The sequence below is a fragment of the Camelina sativa genome, chromosome 9 (assembly GCF_000633955.1).
Source record: "Camelina sativa cultivar DH55 chromosome 9, Cs, whole genome shotgun sequence".
Classification (NCBI taxonomy): domain Eukaryota; kingdom Viridiplantae; phylum Streptophyta; class Magnoliopsida; order Brassicales; family Brassicaceae; genus Camelina; species Camelina sativa.
Genome location: NC_025693.1, coordinates 35,988,435 through 36,004,145, shown reverse-complemented (window position 1 = coordinate 36,004,145; position 15,711 = coordinate 35,988,435). Strand labels below are relative to the sequence as shown.

At 41.2% G+C, this 15,711-nt stretch overlaps 7 protein-coding genes across 14 annotated transcripts in view; 4 read left to right on the top strand and 3 right to left on the bottom strand.

Annotated features, from left to right (window-relative positions):
• LOC104714406 (CASP-like protein ARALYDRAFT_316979) lies at positions 325-1,462 on the top strand. The gene is made up of 3 exons (XM_010431761.2): positions 325-689; positions 991-1,126; positions 1,219-1,462. The coding sequence occupies exons 1-3, from the start codon at positions 478-480 to the stop codon at positions 1,435-1,437; spliced, it is 567 nt and encodes a 188-aa protein (XP_010430063.1). The 5' UTR covers positions 325-477; the 3' UTR covers positions 1,438-1,462.
• LOC104714407 lies at positions 1,369-2,938 on the bottom strand. Of its 2 annotated transcripts, XM_010431762.2 has the most exons (7): positions 2,635-2,938; positions 2,470-2,545; positions 2,292-2,343; positions 2,003-2,188; positions 1,829-1,916; positions 1,611-1,725; positions 1,369-1,504 (listed from the first exon to the last, which is right to left on the bottom strand). In XM_010431762.2, the coding sequence occupies exons 1-7, from the start codon at positions 2,838-2,840 to the stop codon at positions 1,472-1,474; spliced, it is 756 nt and encodes a 251-aa protein (XP_010430064.1). In that variant the 5' UTR covers positions 2,841-2,938; the 3' UTR covers positions 1,369-1,471. The 2 variants fall into 2 exon arrangements, with proteins under 2 accessions (XP_010430064.1, XP_010430065.1); XM_010431763.2 differs by having other exon boundaries at positions 1,481-1,725; positions 2,635-2,937.
• On the top strand, positions 3,176-3,918 carry LOC104716002 (mavicyanin-like). Its single transcript, XM_010433361.2, has 2 exons — positions 3,176-3,450; positions 3,563-3,918. The coding sequence occupies exons 1-2, from the start codon at positions 3,234-3,236 to the stop codon at positions 3,916-3,918; spliced, it is 573 nt and encodes a 190-aa protein (XP_010431663.1). The 5' UTR covers positions 3,176-3,233.
• LOC104714405 lies at positions 4,181-5,211 on the top strand. Its single transcript, XM_010431760.2, has one exon. The coding sequence runs from the start codon at positions 4,264-4,266 to the stop codon at positions 5,047-5,049; it is 786 nt and encodes a 261-aa protein (XP_010430062.1). The 5' UTR covers positions 4,181-4,263; the 3' UTR covers positions 5,050-5,211.
• Positions 5,543-8,192, top strand: LOC104714403 (peroxisome biogenesis protein 2). The gene is made up of 7 exons (XM_010431754.2): positions 5,543-5,746; positions 5,858-5,971; positions 6,058-6,351; positions 6,430-6,530; positions 6,875-6,992; positions 7,467-7,633; positions 7,789-8,192. Exons 1-7 carry the CDS (start codon positions 5,663-5,665, stop codon positions 7,901-7,903), a joined length of 993 nt encoding a protein of 330 aa, XP_010430056.1. The 5' UTR covers positions 5,543-5,662; the 3' UTR covers positions 7,904-8,192.
• Positions 8,280-13,136, bottom strand: LOC104714404 (probable plastidic glucose transporter 3). Of its 4 annotated transcripts, none has more exons than XM_010431758.2 (14): positions 12,878-13,136; positions 12,244-12,366; positions 11,996-12,107; positions 11,718-11,785; positions 11,501-11,633; positions 10,969-11,068; positions 10,429-10,541; positions 9,986-10,079; positions 9,741-9,894; positions 9,303-9,446; positions 8,962-9,035; positions 8,782-8,870; positions 8,583-8,697; positions 8,280-8,500 (listed from the first exon to the last, which is right to left on the bottom strand). In XM_010431758.2, the coding sequence occupies exons 2-14, from the start codon at positions 12,350-12,352 to the stop codon at positions 8,315-8,317; spliced, it is 1,491 nt and encodes a 496-aa protein (XP_010430060.1). In that variant the 5' UTR covers positions 12,353-12,366; positions 12,878-13,136; the 3' UTR covers positions 8,280-8,314. The 4 variants fall into 4 exon arrangements, with proteins under 4 accessions (XP_010430060.1, XP_010430057.1, XP_010430061.1 ...); XM_010431755.2 differs by having other exon boundaries at positions 12,886-13,136; XM_010431759.2 differs by having other exon boundaries at positions 12,890-13,136.
• Positions 13,509-15,711, bottom strand: part of LOC104714402 (golgin candidate 5) — a 7,743-nt gene continuing 5,540 nt past the window's right edge. For 3 of the 4 annotated variants that reach the window (XM_019229648.1, XM_019229647.1, XM_010431753.2), the window contains 7 exons: positions 15,307-15,525; positions 14,960-15,071; positions 14,663-14,883; positions 14,275-14,334; positions 14,045-14,158; positions 13,889-13,963; positions 13,509-13,801 (listed from right to left, as the gene is read on the bottom strand). In XM_019229648.1, coding sequence (XP_019085193.1) covers positions 13,793-13,801; positions 13,889-13,963; positions 14,045-14,158; positions 14,275-14,334; positions 14,663-14,883; positions 14,960-15,071; positions 15,307-15,525 — 810 coding nt within the window. In that variant the 3' untranslated portion in view covers positions 13,509-13,792. Of the gene's footprint in view, positions 13,802-13,888; positions 13,964-14,044; positions 14,159-14,274; positions 14,335-14,662; positions 14,884-14,959; positions 15,072-15,306; positions 15,526-15,607; positions 15,707-15,711 lie in introns of all 4 variants that reach the window. The other variant, XM_019229649.1, reaches the window with a different exon arrangement.

Sequence of the window (15,711 nt, the reverse complement as noted above, 5' to 3'; positions counted from 1 at the left end):
AAATTAAGTTTAATTTGCGATTGCTCAAATTTCTCTTCTCTCAGTTGTTGTGGCACCCTACGTTATAAAAAACACTAACCATCTCAAAAATCTCATAAGCAATTAAGTGCTAACCTATCGTCCACATACACACGTATCTATCGATGTCGTCGTGTCGAAGTCAAAAAATATATGAGAAGTAAATACATAGCGCATTCAAATTTGGTTGCGTCTTAATAATTAGTTGAGAACGTGAGGCACGCTAATTGTACCTGACTCATGTAAGATGTACAAATCCCAAATAAATAGAGTAGATCAGTTGAATGAGAGAGAAGAAGCATTGCAACACGGAAATGGTGGATGAGAAAAAGGAGTACTACTTGTTTGTTGTGGTAGAAAGAATGAAGGAGTCAGTTTGTGTGTGAGTTTTATAAAAATTCAAATAAAATAAAGGCAGAAAACAAAACAAAACAAAACAAAAAGTAGAAAAGGGTCCGAATGAGTAGAAATGGAGATGGGGAAGAGGTGGTGGCAAAGAAGAGGACGAGGAGAATTAAGGAGGTAGTACAGGTGGCTCTCAGGGGAGGCTGCTTGGCTGCCTCAGCCACGGCCATGGCGGTGATGCTGACCGCAAATGAGGAGGGAGTGGCAGACATCTACGGGTTCAAGCTCACTCTTTCATCCAACTGGTCTTTCTCTCCCTCCTACCAGTCAGTCTTCTTCTTCTTCTTCCTCTTCTTTTTACGAACATTATTTAGGGATAGACTGCATGCGAATAAGATTCTTCTTTACCTTGACTTCCCAAATCGAAAGCAGAAAGCAGCAAAAGAACAAAACGTGCGTGTTCAGATAACAGAAATTCCGGTGAACAAAAAAACACATACATTCGTGAACCAAACAACAACAAGAACAATACAACATGACATTATTGTGTGCCCGTCTTTTCAAATTTGAGATGATATATTATTATAGCTAGGTAGTGCTAATTCATTCATCTCGTTTGGTGTGAAGGTATGTGGTTGGGGCATGCACAGCGACCATTCTCTACTCCCTGTTCCAGCTCTGTTTCGGTGTTTACAGGCTCCTCACCGGATCTCCCATCATACCCTCCCGCTTCCAAGCTTGGCTTTGCTTCACCTTCGATCAGGTCCCTCGTCTTCCCTTCCCCACTAGCTTTTCTTCTGATTGTGTGTAAAGTATAACCCATAGATTTTACCGTGTGTGTGTGTGTGTGTGCAGCTCTTTGGTTATTTGATGATGAGCGCTGCATCAGCCGGTTCTGGAGTTACCAACCTCAACAAAACCGGTATCAGGCACACCCCTCTCCCTGACTTCTGCAAGACCCTTTCTTCTTTCTGCAATCACGTCGCCCTCTCCATCCTCTTAGTCTTCCTCTCCTTCATCTTCCTCGCATCTGCTTCCTTTTTTACTGTCATACTGCTCTCCGCTACTACTTAGTCTCATGGGACTCACTCTCTCTATTCTTGTTGCTTTATATAAATCCAACAAAGACTCTCTCTCTTAACTTGCATCCCAAAACAATGTATTTTTTTTTTCTTTTGAGTTTATAATTCTCTGAAGTCATATAAAAGATTATGCAATAAAAGATTACAATTTACATGGAATCATACTCTGGGTACAGAGACGTTGATCCCTAGATGTGTGAGATCCTTAGCGAGCGAAACTGCATTCTCAAAACATAATCCACCCATCCCTATCTCAATTGCACACTTGACGTTGGCTGGCCTGCGTATCAGACACTCCCTCGGATCAAAAAAAGGGTTTCTCTAGATATAACCAACCACAGACGACGACAGAGGTTACAACATACAAACAATATCAAGCTAACCTGTCATCGATGAATATACAGTGGGAAGGTTCAACTCCGAGATGTCGCACAACCTCGAGATAAAACTCTGGATCAGGCTTTCTCTTACCTGGAAGAAGTAGGGAGTTGTATTTTGATGTGAACAACAAACAGTAAGTAGTAAAAGGCAAAGAGAAAACAAGTGTGTTGTTGTACCAGCATTACAGGAACAAAAGGTCCATGATAAGTAGGCTGAAAGCTTTAACTTGTCTTCGATCATGTTGTACCAGATGGGATAGTTGGTGAAAGCATGAATCTCGAAGTTGTGAGCTGACAAATTCTGAAGAAGCTCTTGCATACCATCTAAGTAAGAGTATCCTGACCTCATACAATCCTTAAGCCCTGAAAAAACGGATGGCAAGAAGAATCTAATCTAATACCAACCAAAGCAGTAAAGGAAACCCAATCTTTATCCTAAAATCAAAACATCAATCTCACTCATCACCTTCCATATCAAAGTGTCTCCCATCTATAAAGAAGTTTCTTGCAAGCTCCTCCTAAACCAAACCAAACCAGAAAAAAAAAAAAGTCAACAGAGTGGAACCTCATCAATCAAACCCTTTTCAAAAAAAAAAAAAAGTCAAAAGATATGATGATGAATCAGAGTGGGAGATGAATGGAACCTCATCAATCAAACCCTTTTCAAAATCGATCCAAGCCATTGGGTGCTTGCACTCGAGTAGTTCCTTCATCGGCATTCTGAATATAAAAAGACAGTTTTTTTTTTGGGATCAGGAATTAGAAATCGAATGGGAATTAGAAAGAAAAAGAGGAATTGAGAGATTCACCCGAAGAAGGGAGGAACGTCGTGGTAAAAGGGGTCACGGACGATGGTGTCCATGACGTCGAAGAGGAGAATCGGAAGCTTCCTTTTCCGATCACCAGAGCTGCCCAGAGAGCAAGAAACCGAACCCCGATCAGGCTGCTTCTTCTTCTTCCAGATGTTGGGTTTCAGATTGAACAAGTCCGTCGATGTATGCTTCGCCGCCGCCATTACTATAGTATCACTCAATTCAATTCAATTCGTCAACGCGAATCGCGATAGGAACCGAAGATAGGCACAGCACAGCACAGCCTGAGCCACAGGGCAGGGGGAGAGTCGAAACGCAGCGTTTTGAGAGAATATCGCTAAGAAGAAGCTGATTGGTCCACGTCATTAATGAGGGGGGACCACCATGACCTGCACGAAGGAAATAAAGAAACCGTTACACTTCACATCCACGACTCGCGCGACTCTGTGAGTGGGGGAGACCTCAACCGCCACTTCGCTCCTTCGTTTATATAAATAAAGCAGACCCTCATCAAACACTTAAAGCAAAGCAGCTAAAGAGTTCATTCCTCGCAAACATACTATTTACTATTGTTTTTGCTTTTTGATAAAAGATATATGATGATGATGATGAGATCTCCACGGTCGACGACTTATACTAATCTAATAATGCTGTGCATTTGTGCCGTGGTGTTGTCGGTGGGCATGGCGGCGGATGGTCCTAGGGTTTTCAAGGTTGGAGACGATTTCGGTTGGAGAGTCCCACTCCCAAATGATACAGCGGTTTACAGCCACTGGGCGAGCAGCAACCGCTTCCACATCGGTGATTCACTCTGTAAGATGATAGCTACCTATTTCCACCTTCTTGTCATTTAATTATTCTGATCTCTCAAATTCCAATCGTTTTGTTTCTAATGCACGACTCCTCTCTATTTATGCATATGCAGCGTTTGTGTACGACAAGGACTCGGTGATGGAGGTGGACAAATGGGGTTTCTACCACTGCAACAGCAGTGATCCTATTACTGCCTTTGACAATGGGAACAGCACACTCGACCTTGATCGTCCTGGTCTCTTCTACTTCATCAGCGGCTCCAACGAGCACTGCACCAGCGGCCAGCGTCTCATCGTCGAAGTCATGCATATCCACCACCATCATGATCACGCCGGCACTGCTTCCATGCCTCCATCCATGCCGCCTCTCTCTGCCTTTCCCTCTCCCTCGGCCTCCGCGCTGCCTTCCTTTCATGCTTTCCTTTTTCTGCTGCCCATCATAGCTACTTCTTGTTTTATTTCGCTTTAGTCAAATTGTGGTCTATGTCTATCTATCATCTTCTCCTAATTTGATTTTGATTCATGTTTACTTTTTTTTTTTTGGTATTTTGTATTTTCATTCATCGAACCTTCACGATATATTATATAGTTCCTATTTATTATTATTATCTATGTTCTCTTTAGATTTTTACTCTCGCTCTTTCAGACAAAACAATCAAATTAGCAGCATTATTATTAGTACATCTGTCGTTTTAATTATTGATATGGGCCGTTTAAATTGATACGGACTTTTGTAAATTGATAAGGGTTATTGTACATGTTATGGGCCTTTAGTAAAAATATTAATATTAGTATGGGCCTCATGTAAATTTATATGGGCTTGCCCAGTGAAAGAGAGGATCACTCATCGCTCGCTAAGGGGAGGAGTAGATTGGAAAGGAGTGAGTGGATGGCGCTTTCTCTCAGCCTGTCTCGACCACCGAGTCTTAGCCTAAGCCTTAGCACTAGCAGCGTCGTTCCTAGGAGTGGAGTGGCTTGGATCAGATGCGGCCCCCGAGACAACCGCGGACCTCTTCTCAAAGGTCGGATCCTGAGCTCCGAAGCCATCCAATCGATACAGTCACTAAAGCGAGCCCACCGCAACGGCTCCCTCTCCCTTAGCCTCCCTCCTCTCCGGCGTCTCCTAAAATCTGACCTCCTCTCCGTCCTCCGTGAGCTTCTCCGCCAGGACCACTGCACACTCGCTGTCCACGTTCTCTCCACACTCCGTTCTGAGTACCCTCCCGTCGACCTCGTTCTCTACGCAGACGTCGTCAACGCTCTCTCGAGGAACAGGGAGTTGGAAGAGATAGACCGTATCATCGGAGAAATTGAGGGAATTGAAGGCGGTTACCAAAGCGACAAGGCACTAGCCAAGCTGATTAGGGCGGTCGTGGGAGCGGAGAGGAAGGAATCGGCGGTGAGGATATACGCGATGATGAGAGAGAGCGGGTGGGGGTCTGGATCGTGGGAGGCGGACGAGTACGTAGCGGAGGTTCTGAGCAAGGGACTCCGGAGGTTAGGGGAGCTTGACTTGGCAGCTCAGGTGGCCGCCACTCAGATGTTGAATTCTAAAGGTTTAGGAAATGGAACAGAGAGTAAGAATATAGAGAGAATATAGAGAATGCGATGTGATGTATGGCTCTCTCTGCACAATTCTCCTCCGTGAGATACTTTGGTTTCGGATTTAAGTTTTGATTAGAAGAATTAAAGTTGATAGTCTTTGGGGTAACTAATCCATGGGGTATTCGTATCCTCTTCGAATTCCTTATTTCTTTGCGGATTTGTTTTTTTGCAAACTTGCCACTTTATTCTGTTTTTACGGTTACCAAGTCACTACATCACTTCATCAGTACATTTGTTACTGATCCGAACGAAGGTCAAGAAGGCTTGCTTGCGTAAAACATAGATGAGCTAATCTTAACCCACTACGACACCATTAGACTCGAAAGCATAAGCGTGCTTGACAAACGGACGGACTTTGGCGTAAACGGTTTAGAATTAGAAGACAAAGACACAATAATACCCAAAAAGTATATGATTCATAATCATACATGCCCCCCTTATCAAATTATATGATTCATAATTTAGTTCTTTATTATAAAAAAAAAAAAAAAAAAAACACAGCTTAGATATGAAAAGACGGTAACACCCTCGTCGGGGCATTCGATAAAGGGAACTTTGGCTGTGTCCCGGAATTACAATCCACCCTTAGCCTCAGCAACACCGCGGCGATGACGCCGCCTCGAGACGATGATTGGATCCGGTCTTATCAACGATTGCTTCCCCAATCGCAGTCTCTTCACGCTTCCCACCGGGTAATGCTCTTCTTGGGTTTGGATTCTGTGTCTCGTCTCGGTAGATTTTGCTTCATTCTTTTCTGTGGTGGTTTATTTTTCTTTCTTTTTTGTTTGTTTTAATGGCGGCAGTCAGTTATACCGGTAGCAATCTCTAGAGTGAATCAGTTTGACGCTGCACGACTAGATGTTGAAATGTCAGCCATGTTGAAGGAACAGTTGGTTAAGGTTTTCACTTTGATGAAGGTATTATTTATTTTAATTCCACACACAGACAGACACAGCTCTTCCTTCTTCTTCTTCTTTTTTATTAGCTTTTTCTTTGGCATTAGCCAGGAATGCTCTTTCAATACGAACCAGAACTTGATGCTTTCCTTGAGTTTCTCATTTGGAGATTCTCTATTTGGGTTGACAAACCCACTCCCGGTAATGCTCTCATGAACCTTCGATACAGAGATGAACGTGTAGCTGCCCAACAATTCGGTTTAGTCAGAACAGGACTTGAAGGACCCGGCCTTACTGCTCCTCAAAAGATTTTGTATTGTGTTGCCTCTGTTGGTGGTCAGTATCTCTTCTCCCGTTTGCAGTCCTTTTCTGCTTTCCGTAGATGGGGTGATTCTGAGCAGGTACGTGTCTTCCTCGTCCTCACGCCATCAAGTTACTCTCGCTCCTCATAAAGATGGTTTATTCTTTCTCTCTTGTAGAGACCATTGGCAAGGCGACTTTGGACCGTCATACAACATATCGAAGGCATCTACAAAGCTGCTTCTTTTCTTAACCTATTGTCTTTTCTTTATACCGGAAGGTACAACTACTTGGTACATGGACTCGTTCACTTTTTCTACATACATCCTGATAGATAGAAAAAAAAAAAAAAGCACACAACAACAATGCATTTAGCTTGAATATATGACCTATTGATATCTGACACTTTTCCTTACTTAGATGCACCAAGAATCAGCTAATGTGTTACTAACTGCTAGGACAAACAATTGTATTGCATTTACTAGAAATTTCTGGACAACACATTTTTATTCACTTCTAACTTCACATTGAAAGATTGAAACCAGAACCAAAGATCAGACAGGGAAACATCTTGATGATTCTTCTTACATCTGTTACACTTCTTTTTTCATTTTTGATCCCCAGGTATAGGAACCTCATTGAAAAAGCTTTAAAAGCTAGGCTTGTCTATAGGAGTCCTCATATGAATCGATCTGTCAGCTTCGAGTACATGAACCGCCAACTTGTGTGGAATGAATTTTCGGTAAGGTCTTCTTCTGTGTGTTGCGTACATATGCCTAAATCAATTTAGAAGTTTGGTAACCTTATCAGTTCTGAGTATCATCCTTGGCCTTTTGTTGATTCTCACTGGTCCCTAACATATTTTTTTGACTGATAGTATCTGTCCGCTTAGATTTATGTTGCTTTTCCAAGAAATCCTTTTGCTGCTCAAACTGAAGCTGTTAAAGCTGACAACATTTTGTGTCCATATTTGGAATCTAAACTAGGTAGATCCTGTGAACCGTTTCTTGGGAGTCCAAATATCTTGTCTATGTTTAAAACAATGTATTTGTTGCGTCTTTCTCGTTCAGGTCTTTCAATATGTCAAAACGTTCTTTTTAGACTTATTGGCTCAGTTGATGAGTATTTGTCTTGCCTGCTATCAAAAATGTTTTCTTGGATGTGATATCCTGGTTCTGTTTGGCCTTCAGCTTAAAATTATTTTGGTTTTATTCAGGAAATGCTTTTGTTACTTCTTCCGCTGCTCAACTCTTCAGCTGTTAAGAATATTCTTAGTCCATTTGCCAAGGACAAGTCCTCAAGCAGTAAAGAGGATACAGTGAATTGCCCTATTTGCCAAGTGGATCCTGCAATTCCGTTTATTGCTCTGCCTTGCCAGCACAGGTATGATATTTTTGTTTGTACCTCTACATACGTCTTCCCGAGTTACAATCCATATAAAGGTAGACAAGACAGAAGTGATGTTATTGTAGATGGGTGAAGAATTCAGAGTATATGCTATAATTGTTACTTAGGCCTAAAAGAATGACTTGTCGCAGGTACTGTTACTACTGCATAAGGACCCGCTGCGCTTCAGCAGCATCGTTCCGGTGTCTTAGATGTAACGAGCCTGTGGTTGCCATACAACGGGAAGGTGTTTCAAGTGGCAAATGAATGGAAGTGAGTAATTGTTGAGTCATGCCACCAAGTGTAGAAGAGCAAGCAGATGCAAGTTACTAGAAGTGTAAAAAAGCCGAGGCATTCAGCCGCAAGCAGAGAAGAATCTGATAGGTGTTTACAGACTATACAATAAGGGAACATCATGCATGTGATGCAAGAAAGAAGTTTAGATAGGTGCATTTCTGTACATGGATTCAAACCTAGCATTATTGAACTTGGGTCTTTTCTTATTACAAAATCTGTTGAAACGTTGGCTATACTTGAATAATATCCATTTCTTACATGTTGTTGTGCCTACTTACCACTAACTCCTACTTCCATATTAGTAGTACATGTTTTACTTGTGTAAGTAACTCCAGGAAAAATAAGAGTGCCAGAAATAATAAAAGTCCCGGTATAAAGAGATCACTGGGTGGAAGATAGCAGACTGATTTCTATCTCTTGGAGGCTCTTTCCTTTAGTCTCAATCACGTTCTTCTGCACAAAGATAACCGCCACCACACAGAAGAAACCAAAGATTGCATTAAGAAGCACCGAACCTAGTTGCTCCAGCATTCTCAGAAACAGCAGCCCCACAAAGAAGTTTATAACCTGTTGTTTCGTGTCATCCTCCAAGGTTATTATTTCAACATTATCAATTTCCTTAATAAGTCCACAAAGGAAAAAGCCATACCCAGTGAACAGCAAGACAAACAGCCAACGCTGTTGCCCGAAGACGACCAGGGCATATCTCAGACAGGAGAAGACTTGGAACAGGACCCGCTCCAGTTGCAAATGACAACACAAACCTGCATTTACGTCATCACACCCCAAATTTATCAGAAAACAGTCCCCCCCCCTTTCCACTACCGTAGTTGTTATAGGAAGCTTACAATAGCATTCCTCCAACCGAGAGAAACAAGGTTCCAAAGGGTGATGAAAGCGAAGTATATGCCATTGCTTGGAGACCCAGCGATACTGCCTGTTAAAGATAATACACATTTATATCTACATACATGGTATCAGCTACGTAAAGTTTGATTCAAATAGCGCTTTTCTCTCTCAAAAATTACCATGCCCGCAAAACTCCCAATAAGCAACACTTTTCTCCCCAGTTTATCCATCAAAACCACTGCCACAGTTGAACCTGTAAAAGAGCATAAATGATGCCCACATTCGTTTTAGATACAGATCATCATTTCACTTGACAAATTTCAATATGCTGAAAGAAAAGTTTTCGGCACTTTTCTTAATAATCATGTTTGCATTAAGAAGGTTGTTCACTTGAAAAACATGATCAGTTTACTGTTCCTAATGTCGCGTTTGTATTCAGACCTCATATACTGAGAAAATAATGGAGGAAGACTGCATTTCGTCATAGTAGAATGTACAAACAAAATTTGCATTTCATTACCTAAGAGGTTGCAGACTCCTACACATATGTTTGCAGAGGCTGAAGGTACACCAGCTTTCTTGAAGACAGTTGATGAGAAATAGAACACAGCGTTTATCCCAGACAACTGTTGTAAAGCAAAAAGGGTAGATCCAATGAAAACCACTGCAAACGGAGAAAATTAAAACGTAAAAATGAATGAAATTAAGAAGCTACCATATGTTTTTGGCAAAATGACATTTACTTTTTTTTTTGGGCTACGAATCCGGTTTAGTGGGCTAACATACCTTCCGCGCAGATGATTCAACTCTTTGGCGGTCAAGTTTAACCCCAATCTCATTTCATCACCCGTTTAGGCTCAATGGGAATCAAAATCTAAATCTAATATTTCCGGGATATTTGACGTCAAACTAATGCCACACGTTGTCACAAATCTTGTTGGTTAAAGATCACACATACCTCTAAAACTGCGCCCAAAAAGCAACTCCGACAATTTGGCTGAATCTGCGTCATCTCCCCTATCCGACTTCATCAACTCTGCCATAGCAGCTTTGACGTATGCCCCTCCCAATAGCTTCTCAAACACAGCTTCAGCTTCAGCTGCCCTTCCTCTCTGCGGTTAAGTAAAGAGAAAGAGAATCAACAGACGAAATGGTTTATGAAAACGTCTTTAAGAGCTATGCGGGTTAAAATGAGAAAGTAACCTTAAAAAGCCACTGAGGACTTTCCACGCAGAGTTCCATGAAAACAGCAAGCACTGCAGCTGGGACTATGGATATCCAAAAACATATACGCCACCTAAAACAATCAAGAAAGAGAAACCTATTTAGCTGGTAATTTAGCCAAGTTGACCATCGACCAAGTAGACCAAAGCATGAGATCTGCTAGTAGCTTAGAAACTTCAGGATTCCTTTCCCTGCAAAGCCTTGTCGATATCCACTAATGAATATGCAGCAAAAGATGAGGGGATTCCTATAGAGTTGCAGCATTTCAAGTAGATACTAAAGATTCATATTGCAGATAGGTGGGTTTGGAATAACTTCTGCGATCAAACATGCCATAAATTTCTCTCACACAAACCAGTTTTAGGTACAAGTTTAAAGCATTGGTTGTAACAGGCCATATAGGTTATTTAAGGTTATCTTACCAGCCCAAGTTATCTTTTGCCGGGATTCCAGCATACAGCGAACCTAGAAGTCCAATACATGTCGCAATTTGGGTAGAACTCCCATATGTACCTCTCACATAAGCAGGTGACACCTGCAAAGAGAAATTGTGAGTCTTGCTCTAAGTAAGAATGTAAAATGTATCAATAAAGCGAGTTAGTGATACTTATGTTCCTAGAACCTTCTTTTTCAAATTAGCTTAATCAAGTAATGCAAATAAAGCTTTGAAGAATGAATCCCTTAATCCTTTATAACAATGAATGTTATGTGCGTCAATGAACTTCTGCATGTTAATGGTCCAAGTTCATGTCTTTTTACGTCTGAAACATACATCTATCTACATTGACCCTAAACATCTTTTGACAAAAAAAAAAAGATCTGATATGAATCGCATCAGTAGAAAAGGATGAACACATAGTACGTCAAGTCATATTCACATCAAGAGTGAGGAAGAGAGTTCATGTAGCAATCTTATCAAAACAAGTGCAGAAAAGGAAGACTTCAAAGTATATGTCAAGTACCTCAGTGACATAGAGAGCCGTAACAGAAGGACCTATGCCCATCCCAATTCCGACCAAAAACCTGCCCAGGAGCATGCCCTCAAGACTCTCAGTTGATGCGCTGCAAAAATACACTTGTAAGCACACATATCTCCTGATTTTGTACGTGGACTATGACTAAAAGAGAAACAGGATGGATATACTAAACCTAACTAGTGCGTACACCTTTGGGATAAGTGAAAAATCACCACGGCAATGACTTGAAACCAAAAATATTCAAATGAGTAGCCAATAGTCGGGCTATAAACATCCAAGCAGGAAATCACTATGAGATCAATCAAAGTGCATAATGACTAGCCTAGACCACAATAATATACCAGCAGGCGATGATTCGAGTCTGAGATGTTCAAGTGACCACATGGACATTGAACAAAAAAAATTACCATAGAATAAGAATCGTACACTAAACACACTTAAAGAGTATCTAGTTCTGCATATTGAACAACCTAAAGGCCCTAAACCAAAACTTAACTTGAAGAAAGAAAAAAAATACCTCACGGAAGCTCCAACAATCATAGGTAAAGCGCTCAACTGGAAAGCTCTTCGGCGGCCAACACCATCGGTGACCAACCCACTGAACAGAGATCCAATAAAGGCGCCGCCTAAACACGTGCTAACCACAAGACCTTCATCCATCAGAAAAAAAAAAAGGTTTTTGGAATGATCAGGATAGACAGGATAAAAATTTGTCTTGTTGAGTAGGTAAGTACCTTCAGCGATGGTGTTCCCACTAAAGCCAAGGTCAATTGATATGCTTTCGAGAGTTTCATTAACAACCCTGCGTCCAGAAAAGAAAGCAAAATTTTGAGATAAAATGATATTGAATGTTTGAATAAGAACAATGCATAAGCCTGTTAACTAAGCTTAAAATAGAAAGAAAAAAAAAACGATAACAGCCTAGCAGCACAGAAGGGAAATTTCCATGTTTGTTCTGTTTTATGCACAAAATGATAAAAAAAAAGGAGAAGAGAGGTAACAAGGAGGAGACCCGAGATGATAGCCGAATAAAAGCGAAGTGAGTGATGCAACGAGCACGTGAGGCAGAGATCGCTTCCAGGAAGGATTGCCATTGTCTTTTCCCGTGCCAGTAGGCAGACGTACTGGAGTGGAAATATATAAAAAAAACATGGATCTTAAATAGAAAGCTCTACAAACATGGATCTATGTAAAAAAAAAAAGAACAATAAGAGCAGAGGCAACAAAAGATGAGAGTAAAACAGATTTAAAAAAAGAAACCTGCAGCAGTTTCAGCTTTATCCAAAGAAGAGAGAAAATCTTTAGAAGGAACGCGCTTGTCAATGTGACGACCACGCATAATGGTGTAAGTGCGTCGAACAGAATCCATCCCCACGCTATATACTGCGCACATCAAAGTTCAGTGTCACAACATGCAGCAACGCCATAGAAGGCTTATTATAGAAGGAAATAAAAAAAAACTCACTCATGGGATACTGTTCAAATTAAATTGGATGCTCAATGTGAAATGAAAGCAAAGCAGAGTCGCAAATTATTATTACTAATAATAAACTTAAGGAAACCTTCTTCCTTAATTAAAGTGCAGTGTAAAGTATGAAATCCAACGATACTTGCACATAAATCCCTAGCTAAGCTTAGATAGAGTCAAATTTAATTGAAATTCAAAGCGCACACATCACGGTGACGTGAGCTAGTAGGAGGAATCTAAAGAAGAAGAAGAAAAAAAAAGGTGACGACGTAAACAGATGATGAGAAAGTGAGAGATCGTCGGATCTGATCGAAGCTTTTCCAAACAAACATGGCAATGTAAAATCGGGAAACATGATATTATTGTTGGATTCAAATAAAAAGGCAATGGCAGATCTAGCAGGAAAGGATGAAGATGATGGATGACCTTATTACCTACCACCTGGAGAAGAGAAATGATACGCGGCGAGAGCTGGAATCGTCGAGATGAAGAAAAAAAAGAGAGGAAAGAAGAGAAGAGCGACAAATTTGGAGGGTAACGGAGGAGTAATGATATTTATGGCACCACACACACTCCCCAGATGCTGCTTTTTGCTTTGCTTCACTCTTCCCCCGAGACACGAATCACGATGATGGGTTTTAATCACCTGCTTCTCCCTCTACCCTACCGATGATCGAGCCCGATACTTCCTTTTTTTATTATTGTAACTATATGTAAGTATGTATAGTGGTATATTAGTGGGAACTCAACGAACTGGAATGAAATAATGACACTCCCACACGTGGATAAGTACAGAAAACGACAAGTTATCTCATCAATTCAACAATAACAGCCAAATAACATCATCAAATCAGAGCGCTCTTGTTGGGCCTTTATTATATTATACACGGAGGGCCTCTTTCTTGGGCCTTTTTAAAAAAAATATAACTATCTCATCATTCATTTCTGTGCTATTCATTCTGTCTGTTATTCAATTCATCCACATCTTTCACTCATCACTCCATAGCTAGTTGCGGGTCCAGTCCCACAATTTTTCGCTGATACGACACAGGAAAACTCACACAAGCTCACTCTATTATTATTCTTTTCTCCAATATAATTTACGAATTAACCCGTAAGCAAAAAAAAAAAAACATTTTCTTCCGAGCAGCAAAATTTGTTTTGAAAAGCCTCGGGTTCAATACCTGAGATACATAGGATAGGACAAATGGAGGAAATACTGGACTTTAGTTGTTAGCTTATAGCTATACAATAGTGGGTTACAGGGATTAGCCTGAGCCTACTCATGAGCCTGAGCCTGAGCCTGCCAACACTTTGATCGCCATCTTCCCCTTGCTTCCCTCATTGGATCTGCAAAACCCCCCAACGATGCAATGAGCATGATGACCCTTGCGTTTGTCAACACTTTTCACTATACTTGTCTATGTTTTCTCTTACCTTGTTCACCAGCATATTCACTTGCTCCCTGTACATCTCCTTCAAGTCCACTATATCCGCTCGAAGTTCCTCCAACTGCCACCCAAAACACCTTTTTTGTTGAACCCACCACTGTTAATGCTGTATATACTACTATTTTATTCACATATATCTTACCTCCTCATCTCTTTCACCCATCAACTCCAGAGCAGCTGCATGCCTTTGCCTTAGTGCTTCCAGCTCTGCCTTTATGCCCGGGACCCTATCTGCCTCCCCCCGTAATTTCTCACACTACATCCACAATCACCAGATATAGACGCCATATCATTTACAACACTCACCATAATATATCAACTCTACATCACAGCATAAGACGCCATATCCCGCCTTCTCAGCGCTATACATACCTCTGCTGTCATTTTGACTAGTTCTTCAGCCAGGGAATCTCGGATAGACTCCATTGATGCCTGTCCCAAGGCAAATAGAATTTTACAGTTAAATCCAACATCAGTGATGATACTAACAACCAGCCTATACTACCTCGATGTGTAGAGCTAAATCTTCTAAACCAGCTTACAAAATAAAGCTAAGTACAGTCTGCAACTAACCCATAATTTGTCAACATGATCCCTACCCATAGTGGCCCAACTAAAACCTATATCCAAGGTGAGCCGTTGTAAGGGACTCTGAGATAACAAAATGATGTGAACCTCAATCTTATTACCAAGCCAATTGCCAAAAGCCTACTAATAGAGTTACACAAAAATGACCCAGTTGGATACTTTCTACACCTACCAAGCGGGACATATATGAAGCAAGTTCGCCCTCTTTCTGTCGAAGTGTGGCTTCATAAGCACTAGGTGTGATGCTCTTCATGTAGTACGGACTCATAGTTGCCTCAGGCGTGCTTCTCTTCTCAGAATACTTATCTGAAGAATCAAGAGAAGCTTGCAGAAAATAGCTCTCCTCCATGCTTCCAAGGCTGCCTGCGCTTGAGAGCTTTCTTGACAAGCCTCCTGATGACATAGTTAATAAATTACAGATATGCAAAGCTTGTGTTATTATGAAGTAATCTAGATCAAGATGCATCACCATTCTCAAAGGCAGAATTTTGCCTTGCTATCGGAAGCTGTTCGGAGGCTGAGGAATTGATACGGGTTGTTCTTTCAAGATCCAAACGTGAAGCCTTCTCCCTCTCTAGGTCCTGAAAGAAAATTCAGCCATTTCAAGAAACAACATGGACAATAAAGTAGAATAATAAACTGAACAGTTTGCATGCTAGTAGAAACTACTAGAGATAAACAACTTTGGGAAAGCACTACTTTGATTGATTTAAGACACGCTAGGTACTCCAGTCCATAAATTCAGTAACTGATGGGGCATTTATCATGGGACGGATTCTTATTAGGTAAACTTATGTACTTAAAACTATGTAGCACCTTTTGAATAAGCTCGTTGTGGAGCAGAACTTCTTGTAACTCTTGCTTATGTTTTCTCCGAAGTTCCCTTAATTCCACCTCAAGTTGGTTTGCTCGACCTTCTAGAGTATCTACTTCCTCCTTAGCTGCCAGATACTCCTGTCTATTTTCTGCTGCTCTCTGCCTCTCTTTCTCAAGCGACTTGCTTAACTGGCCCTGTTCTGCCCTGAGGCATGAAAGCTGGATGGGAGAACTGGGTAAGCTAAAATTTAGAGAAAGCACGTGAAACTTGATGAAGAAAAGTGTGAAGGAGCATAGAAACCTGGGCCTCTAGAACATTGATCCTTGATAAAGTTTGTGAGAGACGTTCGTTCACAGAGCGTTCTCGTTCTTCAGCTGTTGCAGCTTTAGTTTCTGCTTCCTGAA